The sequence below is a fragment of the Macrotis lagotis genome, chromosome 2 (assembly GCF_037893015.1).
Source record: "Macrotis lagotis isolate mMagLag1 chromosome 2, bilby.v1.9.chrom.fasta, whole genome shotgun sequence".
Taxonomy (NCBI): Eukaryota; Metazoa; Chordata; class Mammalia; order Peramelemorphia; family Peramelidae; genus Macrotis; species Macrotis lagotis.
The window spans coordinates 213,818,537-213,836,990 of record NC_133659.1 but is presented as its reverse complement, the minus strand read 5'-3'; the positions used below and the strand labels follow the sequence as shown (position 1 = coordinate 213,836,990).

At 35.2% G+C, this 18,454-nt stretch overlaps 1 protein-coding gene and 1 long non-coding RNA gene across 2 annotated transcripts in view; one reads left to right on the top strand and one right to left on the bottom strand.

Annotated features, from left to right (window-relative positions):
• Window positions 1-18,454, top strand: part of LOC141514160 (uncharacterized) — a 130,415-nt gene that overhangs the window by 42,336 nt on the left and 69,625 nt on the right. The gene's annotated exons all lie outside the window — the stretch shown is intronic.
• The window catches only part of LOC141514159 (ATP-binding cassette sub-family A member 10-like), a 143,584-nt gene that overhangs the window by 108,954 nt on the left and 16,176 nt on the right, over window positions 1-18,454 (bottom strand). Inside the window, exons 4-9 of the mRNA XM_074224700.1 lie at window positions 13,387-13,551; window positions 12,653-12,756; window positions 10,789-11,015; window positions 7,938-8,076; window positions 5,582-5,767; window positions 1,049-1,196 (exon numbers count right to left, since the gene is read on the bottom strand). Coding sequence (XP_074080801.1) covers window positions 1,049-1,196; window positions 5,582-5,767; window positions 7,938-8,076; window positions 10,789-11,015; window positions 12,653-12,756; window positions 13,387-13,551 — 969 coding nt within the window. The remainder of the gene's footprint in view (window positions 1-1,048; window positions 1,197-5,581; window positions 5,768-7,937; window positions 8,077-10,788; window positions 11,016-12,652; window positions 12,757-13,386; window positions 13,552-18,454) is intronic.

The window sequence follows — 18,454 nt, the reverse complement described above, 5'->3', positions numbered from 1 at the left end:
AAAAGAAATTCAACAAGCCATTATTGAACTCCTTAAGAAAAAATCTCCAGGGCCAGATGGATTCACAAGTGAATTCTATCAAACATTTAAGGAACAATTGGTTACAATTCTATATAAAGTCTTTGGAAAAATAGGTGAAGATGGAATTCTGCCTAACTGTTGCTATGACACCAATATGGTGCTGATACCTAAACCAGGAAGAGTTAAAACAAAGGAAGACCTATCTCCCTGATGAATATAAATGCAAAAATCTTAAAGTCTTAGCAAAATGATTACAAGCTATCACTAGGATAATACATTATTACCAAGTAGGATTTATCCCAGAGGGTTGGTTCAATATTAGGAAAAACTGTTGCTATCAGAAATCATATGATTATATCAATAGATGCTGAAAAGCTTTTGACAAAATACAGCACCCATTCCTGCTAAAAACACTATAGAGTGCAAGAATAAATGGATTGTTCCTTAGAATAATAAGAAGTATCTATCTGAAACCATCAACAAGCCTCATATGCTTGTTGGGGATAGGCTAGAGTCATTTCCAATAAGATGAGATGTGAAACAAGGATGCCCATTATCACCACTACTATTTGATATTGTATTAGAAATGTTAGCTTCAGCAACAAGAGAAGAAAAAAAATTGAAGGAATTAGAATTTGGAAGGAAGAGACAAAATTCTCACTCTTTATGGATGACATGATGATATACCTTGAGGATCCCCAAAAAATCATCTAAAAAAACTACTAGAAATAATTAGCAACTTTAGCAAAGTCACAGGACATAAAATAAAGTCATAAATCCTAACTTTTCTATATATGACTAGCAAGATACAGCAGGAAGAGCTAGAAAGAGAAATCCTATTCAAAGTGACTTCACACAATATAAAATACCTGGGAGTCTACCTGCAAAGGCAGGCTGAGAAACTTCTAAATCAAGAAATCATCCTATCTATGATATTAACATCCCACTGCAATGAACATCAAATTTTCAGAAAATATTTTGAAAGAAAGTTTTGAAATTAATTTCAATTAAATTGCTTCATACTTACTAGGCAAGATTTTCTCAAAATACAATGTCAGTGCCAAATAGAAAAGAATATCAAAAAACAATATGAAAAATATTCCTAGGATTAGATATGAATCTCCTGAAGGATCAGGAAATGAAACACCTCTTAAATCATAATCCAGAAGGATAATCTGAAAGCAAAACAAACAACAAAATTTAAAGAGCAGAACAGATTATCAAAATTCTAGTAGGAATTAGAGTTTGGTTTTACAATCAATTTCACTGATCACTTCAAATGAACTTTTCATTGTTAGTAACCCTAATTCACAGTCAGCATTTCAAATACACAGGAGAAAATAAAAACTTCTGAAATAATTTAACTAATAGTCTATTATTGACTTTTCTAGTGATTATTGCAAATGTAAGTACCATCTATCTTGGGCATTTATCAAGTTTAATTTTAACTATGCAGTTTGGGTTTTAGTTTAAAACATTAGTGTAATTCATTTTCCATCATACTATTGCCCCCATCATCATGGAATATTTCTAAGTGATTGTGGTTTTAGTCCCCATTCCATTGTGAAACTGGGTAACCCAAACTTTTTTGTTCACACACACCATCAGTCAAAAATAAAAGTTCAGAGTGTGTACATGCAATATTTATATATTTACTTTTTCTAATAAATCATATATATATACTTTATTGGATCATAAATATTTAATACATACATAAAATAGATATTTTAAAAGAATAAGATAATAATATAATATATGATCCCAAGATCAATAGAGAGTTATTGAATTTCACTGAGTATAGAGGTGATATGATCAAATTTGACCTTTAAGGAAAATCACTTTAGCAGTTCTGAGGGAGAGTGGTTTAAAGGAGAGACAGACTTGAAGCAAAGAGACCAATTTGGAAACTAATGTAATAATCCAAGTGGCAGGTGAAGAGATCCTGAATTAGAATGGTGTGTAAATGAGCAGAGTGAAGAAGTTGGACTTTGGAGATGTTGTGGACATAAAAATATCAAGATTTAACAACTGATTATGTGTGTGAAGATCAAAAATAGCACCAAAGCTTGGTGGTGACTATAGTGATGACACCAGTGTGGTTTGAGTGACTAGGAAGAAGGTTGTACCTTCAGTAGAAATATGAACATTTGAGAGATAGGTATGTTGGGAGTGGGGAAACAGAGAAGATATGAAATATCTGGGAAAGAGATCACAGCCTTTCTATGCTCATCTTAATTGACTCATTCTGACTTACTCTAAATAAAAAGGAGGGAGGCAAATCTCTTACTTTCTGAGCATTGCCCCCCAAACCCCCAAATCCTCCCTCTGAGGTATGCCTGCTAAAGAAAAATAGCAAGAGTGAAATTTTTCCAAAGGGGGTAAAGTTCCTATGGGTAGCAGTTAATATAGGTTATAACTGCCCTAAAAGGTCAACACTAGACTCAGAGGAAATAGGGCAAAGAGGGAAGGAGCCTAAAGACTGACCCTGGAACTCATGGGAATTGAATGTAGGGGTTAAAAAAAAACACATTTAATTGGAACAAATAATCATTAGAAACATTCCCAAAGAAACCCACTACCCAATCTACTCTTTTCTGAAGAAAGTTTGGAAAGGAGGTTTTTATCCAAGATCCCACCTGGAAACTAAGGGAAACAGTATGCTATTTTAACAGTTCTGCTCCTAATCCCCTCCCAGTTTTAACAATAATCTATTTTTTAGCTAATTTTATGGACTGGTTCTGGTAACTTTCATAATGAGGGACCCTTTAACTATCCTTACTGGTGGCTTTGCTTTTCTTTTTTCTTTGCCTTTGTTCTCATTGTGATAACCTCACACAAATGGCAGGACATCATCCCTTAGGAATTCAAAATATAGCCATGCTTTCTAAAACCTCCCAGAAAGGTTTTGGTAAAGGGATCAAGGAGACATAATTAAGCTAAGAAATGTGTGTTGGGCATATACTTTTAAGCATTCTCAGGTTTTTATATTCTTTGCTCTTGGAGAGACTCACACAGAGTTTTCGTGGGCTTTTAAATTTTTTTAAGGGAAGCTTGCAACCAGACTCTTGTTTTTCCTACCATGTGGCAAAAAGCAAGACAGGGGTGCATTATCCCTGGGAGTGCAAGCAGAAGAGAGCAGAGTAAGAATGGAAATAAAATCACTTTGTAAGGCTAGTCATGGACTTGTCATGAACTGGAGGAAGCAGAGGAATCAAGGATCTGAGGACACAGAAATAGACAACATCTGGAACAGATGCACTGTGCTGGGAAGAGCAAACTGAGAGCTACCTGGGGCACTTTCAATAGCATTGCTGTTATGATGACAACTAGGAAAGCTCCAGGCCAGAGTTTCTTTCTCCCCCTGATGTTTCAGAGCAGTGCTGAGTAAACTCCTGCTGGGCTTTTGCTTTTTTTTTTTAATCTTTTCAATCCATTTCCTTTCCAATATTCCCAGACCAGCTGGGAGAAATGTGTATATGTGTGGGTGGGTGGGTGGGGGTTTGTTGGAGAGGAAACAGAAAAATTAACCCAAGGCTGCAACAGTATTACCTCCTACTATTTGAAGCTTTGTCTTTTTATGTTCCTTTTGATACTTGATTGTATAAGAAAAAAATAACAGCCATTGATAGAAATCTATCAAATCCTATAACTGAGGGAAGCAGGGATAAAACTTCAAGGCCCTAGGAAGAGTTTTCTTTTTTTTTCTCTCTCTTATTTTCGTGTGTGTGTGTGTGTGTGTGTGTGTGTGTGTGTGTGTGTGTGTGTGCTTGTGGGTGGGTGTGGTGTTTAGGTGTGTGCTGTTTGAGGGTAAGTTATAAACCAAATCCATTGATTTACATTTGACTTAGTATACTTTAGTCCTTCACTGATCAAAAGACTGGAAATGTGAGATCTGCTCACACAGATCTGGAGCATCTGGTGGTCAAACAACATACCACATCTCTCTCAATTGGTTAAATATTGATAGATTAAGAGATTGCCTACCTGTTAGACTAGCAGAGGACAAGAAAACAAGACTGGTTGAATTCAGTGGTGAGATCCAGCCAGTTTACACTGGTGAACTGATACTTAATTTTATGTTGAGTTCAGGAACTGGTTGTTAAATTGCCACTTTTAATCAGGGTTCTCTCTAATTTGTGAAAATCATAAATTTACATTCCTTATTCTTTTTTATTCTTCATCTGCTCAACAACTGTTTTCTAAGTGCCTGTTGTAATGTTCATTCCATCCTCAAGTTAAAAAAAATTGACCCTACTATGCTTGTAATATTTATTTATTCATTTCTTAAAATTCATTATACCCTTGATGAAACATTATATTTTAACTCCTTCATTTTTATTACTTCAGTAAACAAACAAATACTGTAAAGAGAATAAGTTCCAAACAACCAGGGGAGGACAATCTATCATTTGTTTCCCTCTTTGTGTTACACCTAAAATTTCCCCAAGTTAATATGAGAGTGCTGGTGTTCCCTGAATGGTGCAATCAATAGGAAACTGGGACACAATGAATCAATAGGAATATAGATTTCAAGGATTATCATATTGCCCATTTTGGTAAGTTAAGGAAATAGAAATAAAAAAAAGTTAGAATAGGTAGAATGAGCTTTGGTTCTATATATGTTTCAACATTGGCTGCTGGTCACGTGGCTGTTTTTGCTCAGTGAGGATATGTTTGCTTACTGTAAGTAACAGAACATAATCTAGTTTTGTGAACCTCTTTTATTGTGCTTATTTGAGTATTAAATGCATGAAATATTAAACTAGCTTTTGGCATATTTTTTGTATACTTAAATTGATCATAAGGGCAGAGCATTGGATTTTAATTTATTTTAATCCCATCACTAATTGCATTTATTACTAAAAGTATCCTCCAGCTTGCATTAACAGACTAATATAGGCAATAATATAATATAATATAATATGTAATAATTTAGGCAACTAGTGACAGAGTGTATGGGAGTCAAGAAAAGGAGTATAAACCTGAACCTGGGCAATTCATTTCACCTCTGCCTGCCTCAGTTGCCTCAGCTGTGAAACTTTTCTTTTAATCGAGTATGTGCATACAAGACACATTGTAGCCAGGGGCTATGAGTTTTGTCATAAAATTTTAGATACTATATTATCTCAGAAAAAAGGAAGTTTTAAATAATTTGGTTTAATACAAAATTTATGGCAAGTATAATATCACACACACAAAAAAAAAACCTTGCTTATTACATATATGTACTAACTTCAAAACAACAGACCTTGAACTTCTAAAGAACTCAAAAAAACTACTTATTTTAATAAAGGGAAACTGCCCATGTACAAATGTATTGACTCCCTTTAATGTTGCCAATTTAATTATTCCATTTTTATAGCAAAGTTCACTATTGCAAAAAAAGTCTGAGAACTACTGGTATAGACTACAACCTGCTTAGTATTATATAATCTCATTATTTGAGCAAAGTCAGAATAGCATTGGCTGGAAAATATTATTGTTTAGAAGGCCGAGCATGGAAATTGTCAGGTATTGAAACCTTTAGCATGAAGACATCTCTCAATTCATATAGACTTACCCGCACCATTCCAGCACTAAAGGCAAAAGGGCTGAGAAGACATAAAATCCATTCCAAAGAGGCAGGGAGTTGCTTGTATAATGTAGTAAATCCCAAACATCCCCAAAACACAGTAAGGAGGAAGGCGATTAGTCCAGTTAGCAGAGGCTTCTTTATCAACACACATAGAAGGAAAGCAAAAGCAATCTGAAAGAGAATAGCCTTATTTGCAAATTTGGTCTTCGGATAGCAATGGAGTAATATAATGTACTAAGGATCTTTGTATTACAAAATTAACATGTAGTACTTGTCACAAAGCCCTGAGTAAGGAATAGAAAAGGGTTGGCAAGAGAGCTCCAGTCTTGGGAAGTTCCCCTTTGGAGCTCTTCAGTGCTAGTCCCCTTTTGGGAATCTTCAAACTTCAAGTCCAGTTGCTTCAGGCGTTTCTGGCTTCCAGTTTAGGGACAGGGGATGAGATTGAAATGGCCTAGATCATTTCAGGTTGCTGATGAAAAATACTTTGGGAAGACATAAGAAGACATCTCTGGGAAGAGGAACAAGCAGTCTCCATCATGTTCATATATCCAGCTTACCACTCTAAGACTTTAGGGAATATCCCCCTGGGTGAGATTCATCACCTTCTCTCTGGGTTAAGCAGAGTTATCTTCTCAGTGGGAAAGTTCCTTCATTATATGTGGCCTGGTGCATTTTCTCCTAAATATACCTTCCCTGATTCCTGTTTTGCTATGTGTTTCTTTACTATTCATGATGTACATTTATTGTAGAGTTAGTATTTGGGAAAGAAGTCAATCCTTCGATATAGAACTTGTAGTCATTCCCCCAAATGACAAATCAAAAAGAGGTTAGATGGAACCTGATCATACTCCAAATAGTAATATTTAAGGTAGGAGAAGATATAATCCTAGTCCAGCACCTTCACATTCTAAGAATAGAGTTGTGACCCCAAATTCCCCAAAATTAAAGTCTCTTGGAGAAGAATAGGGAGAAGAGATTAGTGACATCTATTCTGCTTCCCTTGGAGCCAGACAATAACAACCTGAAGCAGGTAGGCCTCACTACTCTTTGGTTCTTTCCCTACATGTGGAGGCCTCTCTCTATTGCTACAAATATAGAGAATCATACTTTTATCTGTTGGTGTTCTCAAAGGGTTGTAAATTTTGATTGCTGAAATCTCATAAGATATCTTGGAATTTACTGGCTAGATTTCTTTTTTAAGGACAATGACTTAAACCCAAATCATTCTGGCTCTCAGAAATTGATCAACAACAGATCCTAGGCCAAGTCCCACTTGGTCATTGTTTAGGACCAGATTGGTTCAGAATTAATGTAAATAGTAATTTCTTCTGTTTCGACCAGAAACCCTGAGGGTCTTCCCCCTTGGACTGATTTTTTTAAACTACGTTAAAGAGGCCATTTTTGCCTAGGTTTAATTACTGAATGGGTTTTGCTCAGACAAATTGAGACATGGGAAAAATCTTAAAAAGGCCGTGGTCTCCAACTGCATCCAAGACCATCTACAGTCATCCTAATCTATATCTTAACACTGGACCCAGATGGTTCTGGAAGGAAAAGTGAGACTGGTGACTTTGCAAAGCCCTCCAGGATGCACTTGAATCCAATTCACTTGCATGTCATGGCATCACCTCCTGGATGTTATGGTCCTCTTCAAAAATAAAGGACAGGGGCAGCTAGGTGGCGCAGTGGATAGAGCACTGGCCCTGGAGTCAGGAGTACCTGAGTTCAAATGCGGCCTCAATCACTTAATAATTACCTAGCTGTGTGGCCTTGGGCAAGCCACACTTAACCCCATTGCCTTGCAAAAAATAAATAAATAAATAAAATAAAGGACAAGCAAAAACAGGTTTTTATAACTATGGAATCTTTCTCCCTTGAAGTTCTTCTGATTGTGTCAAGCAGTCTATCCACTAAGCAATAGTTTATTGAGTCTTTTTAATCAGAAATAGTAATCATTTTTTAACTACAAGTATATGTGTCATTATTAGAATTACAATATGGAAAAAAGTCAACATGATTTCTTATAAGCCAAGTTAATATAATGCAATACATTAATGAAATGCTTTAAGTAATCTAAAATAATATTCCTTTGTCATATGCTTCGAAATATATTTTGTGCTTTTTTTGATTACTATATTTCTAAAAGAATGTGGAAAAACTAGTGAACAGAGAATTGAAGCAGCTCATATCTCAAGTTGATTCATCATTATTCTTGTAACAATTATGTCCAGTTAAAAAAAAAAAGAAGGAACTTGAGTTCCTTCAGTCTATGTGGATGCTAACATTCACTCAAATAATTGACTCTGAAGGAGGGAAAGAAATATGTAATTCAACAACTTACCATAGACAAACCATATAGGAAAAAAAGGATGAATAACACAAAGTAGCCAGTCATGACGACAAGATGAGTAGATGTCACAAGTGCCATAAATATGGTCATAATAAAGATGTAGCCGGCATATAGCAAACCCCAGGAAAGCCTAAGGCAAAAACATGCCATTATTCCAAAATTCTATATGCCAGTGAAACATAGAATAATAGATATTAACCACATATTCCTACTTTCCATCAAATAACTCTACCTAGTTATTAAGGACAGATAAATAATTTTCCTCTTGAAAATTGCCAGAAATAGTTTCATAATCTCCCTTACTAGTAGAAACATTTTTTTCCTATAGCTAGCCAGAATCTTTACCCTTTTGACCTAAGCTTGTTTTACTAATTCCTCTGAGGATATAGACATCTCCTCTCTTCTTGTGAAAACTATTTGCCTGCTGTTAATATGAGACAAAGAACTCAACAATCCATTTTTTTTTCTAACCTATGCTAAAAGGTCTTATTTTCCATCTGTGCATAATTTTTTTAAATTTTGTTTTTCACGAAATCATAGATCTTAGACCTGAACAGAAGTATTAAGATCATCACTTTTGAATGGAAAAAACATCAGAAATCATGTAATCCAGAAATTTTTAACCTGTATTCTTAATTTTAAAAAAATTTTGATAACTCCATTCCAACATATATGGTTTCTTTCATAAATCTACATTTTAATTTTCTGCTTTAAAAGAAGTATGAGAAATAGAATTTGCCATATTAGAAAATGTATCCATGCAAAAAAAAAAACAGATTAAGAAACTCTGGCCTGATCCAATTCCTTCATTTTATAGTTGTTGAAAATTAATTTCTAGAAGATTATATAGTGACTGCATTTTGTTCTCTCTTCACCATTTTGCTACATATGACCATTCATAAATTGTAAAACCAGATGTGGCACCTCATGTTCTTCAGGGTCTCCTTTTCTTCCCATATTTGTACAAAAAGATTAACAGATAAAGGAAGAGGATGCCAGGATCCTGAGAAAATTTTCCTCCTTTATGTTACCTATCAGTTTTCTTGAAAAATTAGTCACCACTTCTGAATACAAGAAGATCTGAGAATAGAAGTGAATAGAAAACTTGATACAGAATCAGAAAGACATGGGTGCAGGGCCCCTCTGAGGTATACTGGCTCTGTGATCCTGAGGAAGTCACTTAACCCTAGGCAGCTCTAAGAATATATAGAGTAGGGCAGCTAGGTGGCGTACTGGATAAAGCACCGGCCTTGGAGTCAGCAGTAACTGGGTTCAAATCCGGTCTTAGACACTTAATAATTACCTAGCTGTGTGGCCTTGGGCAAGCCACTTAACCCCATTTGCCTTGCAAAAACCAAAAAAAAAAAAAAGAATATATAGAGTTCAGAAAAGATGATGACCTGTCATGCTGGAGGTAGTTTCTCTTTGAACTGGAAATTCCCTATACACCAATAATATCTGTCATGGATTGACTTTTTTCTATGGAAATAATCTTCCCTCATGAGAAGAAAAATCTTACATAGAGCTCTGAGCATGCTTTGAACTAGAAGAGCCTAGAGTCAGACATCATCAGGGAATCATTCTCGTTGTGATCTGAACAAGCCAGATTGTGCTCCTGACTCTTTCCCACAGACATAGATCAATACAACCTCTCTCTAGAGAGCTAATTTTTTTTCCTGGAAATAAATAGAAAAACTCATAGGTTCTAAATCTTCCTGGAGGAAACCCTAGGGAGACAGAAAAACTTCTAAGAGAGGAAATGTGGAAATTGGAACCAGTATGTATAGGAGTTAACTTATATGCTTAACCTGATCCAAAAATGTTGTCTATTAAAACTGTTTCAATATTGTGATATTTAATGCTCTGCTATTATCTTTTTTAGAGATAACAACATAAAGAACACTAATTTTGGAGTTGGATCTGAATTCAAATCCTTTATTGCCTGTGTGATACCCGGCAAAGTCATTTAATCTCTCTAAGTCTGAAGGGGTAAGACTAGAAGTAGCCAGAAGGTAACACATAGAGCAATTTACTTAGAGCCAGGAAAGCAGAGCTGTGAGGCATCAGCCTCACCCTCATCTTCAGAATCATCAGAGTCCACTGGCAAGGCATAGATTAGGATGACTGGTGGTGGCAAGGTTCTGGAGTAGGGACAACTGAAAGAGAAATCTGGCTGCCTTAGCCTCCAAGGGCTTAAGTTGATGAAAGCATTCAGTTTCCTAGTCTGTCCCTTTAATATGGACTTGACTTCCCCATATTTTCAGAAACTATGATATAAACTTTGCATTCTTTTTTAACCTCGAAAAAACAGAGAAAAATTCTATTATCATTTCTTGATTCTAACACAGAAAACAACTGTGAGAGCCACCTAATCCAAAGATAGGAACATATGAAGAATTACCAAATAGAATAAGATGAAATTAATGATATTCTATTACAACAATAACAAAAAAATTTAATATAATCTATAACAATATGTTATATTCCCATAAAATCCTACTTTCTACAGGAAACCTTTTTCAAACCCCCTCCCTTAATTATAATGCCCTCCCTCTGTGGGTGATTTCCAATTTCTACTGCATATATATATATATATATATATATATATGTATATATATATACATATATATATATATATATATATGCTTGTATTTAGTTGTTTTCAGATTGACTTTCCCACTAGATTCTGAGCTCCTTGAGAGCAGAGACCATCTTTTCCTTTTCTTTGCCTGCCTAGGGCTTAGCAAGGTGTCCCAGTTAGCAAAGAACTCTAGTTTTGGAAATGACCAGGTTTTTATACTTTAATCATTTGTGCCACTCATATATAAAGTGATTAATTTACCAGAATGCTGAACTTTGAAGACCCATCATTGTCATCCATTCTTTAATGTTTTTCCTGTCTCTTGTAATATTGAATGATGCAAAATATATCAATGGTGAAAAAGAAATTATACAGAAGAAAATAAAGATCTCATTTAGAAATCCTCCTTGGGCAATAAAAGGTAATGTCTTCATATTTATACCAGATACCGCCATGAGCATATCCATCACTGAATGATTTGTAGCAATCTAAATTAGAATTTAAATTCAAAAAATCATTATATTGAACAGTAGCAGATAGCAAGAAATTGCATAACCTTTTAATTCTATCTTCAATAGTTACATACATATTATATTTCTTAAATATCAGGTCATTTATGCATATCATAGGATTGTAGGTAAAGATTTGGTTGAATGTTTGATCATATTTCTGACTACTTTAGGAAGATGGGAAGGGAGGGAGGGAGGAAGAAAAATTTGAAATTTGAAAACTTGTAAAAATGAAGGTTAAAAATTGTCTTTCTAGGGGCATCTAGGTGGCACAGTGGATAAAGCACCAGCCCTGGAGTCAGGAGTACCTGAGTTCAAATCTGACCTCAGACACTTAACAATTACCTAGCTATGTGGCCTTGGGCAAGCCACTTAACCCCATTTGCCTTGCAAAATCTTTTTTAAAAAATTGTTTTTTTATATAATTGGAAAAATAAAATACTATTTTTTAAATCTGATTGAGACCTTAGAGGAAATCAATCACTCCAGTTCCTTCTAGTCACTGATTAGGAACTGAGGCTCAGAGGTTTTAAGGGACCTTCCAAAGGTCACATAGGCAGTAAGTGGCCTAAGTGAAATGAGAGACACCATGGTACAATGAAAAGCTCAATGGCCTATCAAGTCAAAGAACCCTGGGTCAAATCCCACCTCAACCACTTACTACCTATGTGATCTCAGCTCGAGAATGAGTTAAAGCTGGCTCCAACCTGAATTGATTGTTATATTTTCAATGTGAACATTTACATCTCAGAACCATTCAGGGTTCAAGTTGATGCTGTGGTTGATTTTTTAGACTTAGGAAAGTGATAGAGAAAAATATCAATAATCAAGAATGAACTTAAAGGTATCAAAGTAACTTTTTTTCCTTTAAGATTTAGTTGTTAAATATTTACTAGCTTCTTTCAGCAATTAATTTAATCTCTCATGGCCTTAGTTTCCTCATCTGTAAAATAAAAGAGATGAATCTGGCCTCAGAGACTTAATAATTGCCTAGCTGTATGACCTTGGGCAAATCACTTAACCCCATTACCATAAATAAATAAAATTTTTAAAAAGAATGAAAGAAGCAGAATATATTTTTTCCAGTTCAAAATCTATGATCCTTTGATCCTAAACCAGTTCTGCTGATTCAATAATTAGTATGCCCTTCTACTTTATAGTCAGGCAGCAAGGTGGCGCCATAATGCATAGATCATAGGACCTGGAGTCTAGAAGACTAGTTAAATGTCACATCCATCACATTCTAGCTGAGTGACCTTAAGCAAGTCACTTGCCTTTCTTGTAAAAAAGGGGGATAAGGGGGCAACTAAGTGGCACAGAAGATAGAGCACTGGACCTAGAATCAAGAGGACATGAGTTCAAATTTGACCTCATTCACTTAATTCTCTAGGGCAAGTCACCACTGCCTTGCAAAAATAAAAGGCAGGGGGAAATAAAAATATCACCTAACCCAAGAGGGTTATTAATATTAGAATTGTAAAATGCTTAGCATTATGACTGACACAAAGTAGGTGTCATATAACTACCTAGCTATTACTGTTATTGTACCAAAACATCAGCACCTCTGATATTATTAATTTCTATTAATCACTAGTTGCTTTTAATTATGCACTTACTTCTATTATGGCAGCATTGATGGCAGCTTGAAAAGCAACAAAACCTCTTTCCCAGTAGCTTGTAAGGGAACATGTGATTTCTCCAAACATCTCAAAACAGTGAGCTTTAAGAGGAAGAAGAAAAGCACAACTAATCACTACAGGGAGTGAAATCCTTTTACTTTTTTCAAAAAGACACATATCCAATAATTGTCTCAAAAAATACAGAGAGAAAAATATTTTCAAAGACAAGGTAGAAATAGTATAGAGACTCATTTTATGGATTAGACACATTGCTTATGTGAAGAAGGGTATGCGAGTTATATGGTTTGGCAGAGATGATGGGCAGAGATAGTGGTAATGATTCAAAAAAGAACAGCAAAAAAAGAAATAGAAATATGTTCAGAATGAGACAGAAAAGCAGATGTTTCATTATTAAATATAGATCTTAAAAATATACAAAAGTATTCACAGTTTCAATATATTGTACAATATATTGTACTATTTTGTTGGTATCTGTTAAGTTGCTAATAAAAAGAAAATGTAATAAAAATTATAGTTTTTAAAAAACAATATATGAAGTTAGAAATATTTTGCTTTAGACAAGAAGCATCATATTTGAATTAAGAATTAAATTAATATTATACTTTCATGTTAATACTATAGTTTTTAATCATATATGCTTATCTATAATTCATAAGATAATGTCACATCACATATAAAAGATCAATATTATTTTCTAATGAGAAAGTCACCTGAGTGGTCTAAATGTTCCTTCATAATAGGTGTCCTATATCCCCAATTAAACTTCAACTCATAGGAGAAATTATTTGTGAAGATGACTCCCACCAATTCGGAATAATTTTTTGGAATCATTGCATCCATTTCCTCTTGATTTGGCATTCCAATGATTTTTCTTCCTGACATTTTTTAAGAAAAATTATCCATGTTAGATTATTGTTAAATGGTAGAATGTTAGAACTAATCATTTTAAGTATAATGCTTTCTTAAAACAAACCAACTAAAACCAAGCCCTGAATATAAGGTTCATATTCTAAATTTCTAAGAGTACATAGGAAATTGATATTTAATATTCAATTGTTCAAACTTTTGAACCAACATTTGTCACATAGATATGCCGATCTAATACATCTTTGCACTAAATAATTGAGAGTATGACACATTTTAAATAATAGTAACAAATCAAAACAATTTTGTATTTTTCAGGTACCTTCATACATTTCTCAGCAATTATCATAGTGCAAAAAAAAATCAAATTTGAACAGTAGCAGTACTAACACCTCTAAATTGCTCTGTTTTCTAAGAATCTTTTAACCTAATATAATAATTTTCAATACCACAATCAGGACTGAGACATATACAATGACTTATTCAGCTGGAATTTGGAATTCAGCCAGTAACCTCATAAGGTTGATGAAAATTATTACAGTTCTGGAAAGGAAAAGGGATTATTTGTTGTGGTTGCTGAGAATCAAAAAAGGGTATGTGTCATATAAGCATTTGACCTCTAAGTGATACATTGGATAGAACACTGAATGGGGAGTCTGGAAGATTTAAGTTTCAATCCAGCCTTAGATACTTACTAGCTGTGTGAGCCTGAATATGTCAATAAACCTCTAGGTGCCTCAATTTTCTCATTAAACAAAATGAAGATGACAATAATAGTAATAACTTTCCTGGATTATTTTGAGGACAAAACAATATTTGCAAAGCACTTTGAAAATATTTTAGGCTCTCCTGCCTAAACCTATTTTGCCATCATCCTCATCATTGTTATATAAGCCTCAAGGACAAGAGACTATTATTACAAAGTCCATGTAATTAAATTGGATCCAAAGATCAAGACTCAAGCTGGGATTGACCAACTTTTTTTATTGTTGTTTTTGCAAGGCAATGGGGTTCAGTAACTTACCCAAAGTCACACAGCTAGGCAATTATTAAGTGTCTGAGGCTGGATTTGAACTTGGGTCCTCCTGACTCCAGGGCCAATGCTCTCTCCACTGTGCCACCTAGCTACCCTGACCAACATTTTTTTAAAGCAAATTCCAAAAATACAGGCTGAATTTAAGCGTCAGAAATTTTGAACTTAACTCTCCCCTCTAATTCATATTCCACACAACTATCAAAATTGTGTTTCCTAAATGTAGGTTCTACAAGGAATCTCTCCCCAAAAACTTGTAGCGACTTCCTAGTACCACAGGATAAAATATAAACTCTTTATCCTAGTATTTAAAGCCCTCTAAATTCTGGTTGCCACATAACTTTCCAAATATTTCATTCCACTGCATTTCTCTCTCAGGAATTCAAAGCTTTGGTTTTTCTGCCACTGCAACTCTCCATCTTAGATCATTTGAGCAAAGTATTTGCCATGAAGCAGCTAGATACACATGAAGCAGTGGAGAGGGACCCCAGCCCTGGAGTAAGGAGGACATGAATTCAAACCTAGCCTCAGACACTGTCTAGCTCTAGGACTCTGGGCAAGTCATTTGCATCAATTGCTTCAACTAACAAGGGTGATTAGATATTATCCTCTCTATAAAGTCTCCTGATTATATACACCACCCCCTTCCATGTATTAGTGCTCTCTTTCTCTGTAATTTTCATTTTTTGGTATATTTCTAATATACAGATCTAACCATATCAACCCCCTCTTCAATAAATTCCAATAGTTCCCTATTACCTCCAGGATCAAATATAAAATTTTCTATTGATCTTTTAAAGACCTTCACAACCTAGTCCCCTCCCACCTTCTGGGCTTATTATACTTTACTCCTTCTATTTCCCCTCTTCCCCGCCCCCCACATACTCAAACTCTTCAATCCAGCAACACTGTGCCTTGAATTACAATCCATCTCCTGACTTCACTCCTTTTTCCATGGCTGTCCCACATATGTGAAATGTTCCTCCTTCAAACAACTACTTCAAGACTTAGCACAAATCTCAACATCTATCTATCTATAGGAGGCCTTTCTCACACCTCTTTTCCTCATTTTCCTCCAACCCTCTGACATTACCTCCCATTTATATTACATATCCTATGGCTTATGGCTTCTTTTTCATTAGAAGTGAGATTTCATGATCAGAGAAGGTGTTTTTGCTTTTCTTTGTATTCCCTATACTTACCACAATACCTGGCTCATAGTAAGCATTTGACAAGGACTTATATACATATTATATCCCCGCAAGAGAAAATAATTTCAGGGAACAAATTGTTATGTCTTTGTATTTCTATCCCTTGGCATAGTGCCCATTATACATGATGGGCATTTCACAAACATTTGTTGAATTGAACTGATCACAATGAAAGATTAATGGAACACATTAGATTTGGAGCCTGGGGCATTAAAACCAGTTAAGCAGAATGAATGGGTTTTGTGCTTTCGTAAGTGTTAATATGTTAGAGACAGGCATATTATTGAGAAAGGCAGGCAGAGATCTATTTCCTGGAGATGAGCAAGCATGAAATTGAAACCAAGGCAAGGATCCTAGAGAGATGCAATTATAGGAACCCAAGATTAGAAGAACATGCCAGTCTTTATTAACAACAGTGAGAATAAACTACAGACATTAGAACAAAATGAGTGTCTAGACCACAAGAAACAAAGCATAGACATAGACTCCAAAACCAATCATCAAAACTAAATGGATAATAGTTAAAAAATTGGTCTGCCATCAATCAGAATCCATTCACGGAAAAGCTGGGTGGCAAGAACAAAGGAGCAAGATTGTGAAATCCTGCAAATTGTAGAGGGCCTCCATAGGTCATATGTTCATTCAGGATAGCTTTTTCAAGAAGAAGTTGCCAAAACTTTTCTCTTAAGTGATTCATCATAACAAGATTTTGCTGAGAATTATCATTTGGGTATTGGCAAATCATCAACAAAAAAGACTGAGGATGTAGAAGATCACTGATAAAAGGGGACTCAAAAAGAGGTCAGAGAAAACAGTATAGGGGAAAAGTTGGAGGCCAAGACCAGGGCTCAGTATGGGAGAACCATATGGAAAACATTAATCAATTGTTCAATATATATTTACTAAGCTCTTTCCAAGTACCCATATTGTGTTAAGTGCAGAAGATAGAAAAAAAGGATAGGTAAAAATGGGAGAGAAAACATGCAAATAATTACATACAATTGAGATAAATATATTTATGTATATGTGTGTATACAAAGTAGATGGAAAATAATCTAAGATATGCTGGGTGTAGGAGAGAGAAATTCAAAAATTCTTTTAAAGAAAATAGGACTTCATTTGAGTCTTTAAGGTACCTAGGGAAACCAAGAGTTAAAGGTGAAGGGGCAAAGCTTTATAAGCATGGGGGATATCCACTGAAAAATCATGGAGACAGAAGGTGCAGCAACAAGCATAAGGAATTTTGAGATAAAACCTAGAGGGAGAGAGAAAATCCAAGGGAAGAAAGTCATTAATATCAGTTGCTGCAGAGAGATAAAGAAGAATGAGAACTGAGGAAAAGTTATGTCATCTGACATCTAAGAAGTCACAGGTAACTTTTGAGAGGTCAAGTTTACATGAATGATGAAATCAGAGGTCAGATTGCAGGAAATTTGGAAGAGATTAAATGAAGAGGAAGTGAAGGCACTAAATGCTCTCTCAAGGAATTTATCAATGATGGAGAAAAGAAATACATAGAATAATAGGCAGCAAGAATGGAAAGATTAAAGTTTTTTGTTTTTTTTAGGATTGAGGAAGACATGGATATATTTGTAGGCAGCACATAGGGAACTAGTAAATATTATGAAATTAAAGATAAAAGGAGAAAGTAGAGAGAATAGAGAGGCTAGTTTGTTGGAGAATCCGAAGATGATAGGATCAAGAGGACCTATAGAGAGAGCCAAGATGGTGGCATGAAACTAACATGCTCCCAGGGCTTTCCCCTACCAAAGATAAATGAAGCCTCTGAACTGACATTCAAACTACAGATTCTACCAAGAAAAAGAGAAGATCTAGAGAAGTTTTCAACAGTAGACATCATGGAGGATCTTCAGTGAAGGTCTGTCTCTTTGCGGGGAAAGGGAATGTAAAGTCCTGAAGGCAGGAGAGTGGGGAAGCTAGTGGAAAGCTTTTAGTCACAGTGCAGTCCAGATCCCAATAGCTTAACAAGAGGTTCCAGCAACTAGGTGGCAAGCCAGCAAGAAGGATCCCAATCCTAAACAAAGTCTGAACCCTGGAACACCAGGGCAAAAGACAGGACTGGGTTGGGAACAAACTACTGCTGAGTCAGAATGTGGACAAAAGGAGGAATTAAACCTCTGCAAAAGGCAAGGCCTGGACTGCATAGGTAACATTCTGACCAACAACAAGCTAGGGAACAGACCCTAGCCCCAGCCAAAAAAAAAAAAAAAAAAAAAGCTTGGATCTATACTTCCTCTACCCCAGGAGCAGAGCTAAAACAACAAAGATGAGCAAAAATGTTAAGAGTGCTCACTATAAAAAACTACTTTGCAGATAAAGATGATAACAATGCCATGTCAGAAGAAAAAGATTGGTGAAAAATCACTCACAGGGGAAGTCTCAAAATAGTCTATGAATTGTAATTCAAATCCAAAAGCTCATAGAAGGCTTAAAAAGAATTTAAAAACCAAAAAAGAGAGGAAAAAGAAAAATGGAAAAAAGAAATGGGAGTCATGCAGGAAACAAAGAAGGTAATTGAAGAAAATAAAATTTTAAAAATTAGAATTGAACAAATAGAAACCCATGAATCTATGAGACTACAAGATTGTATCAAACAGAAGAAAAAGGTTGAAAAAGATTAAAGAAAACATAATGTACCTTTTAGGAAAG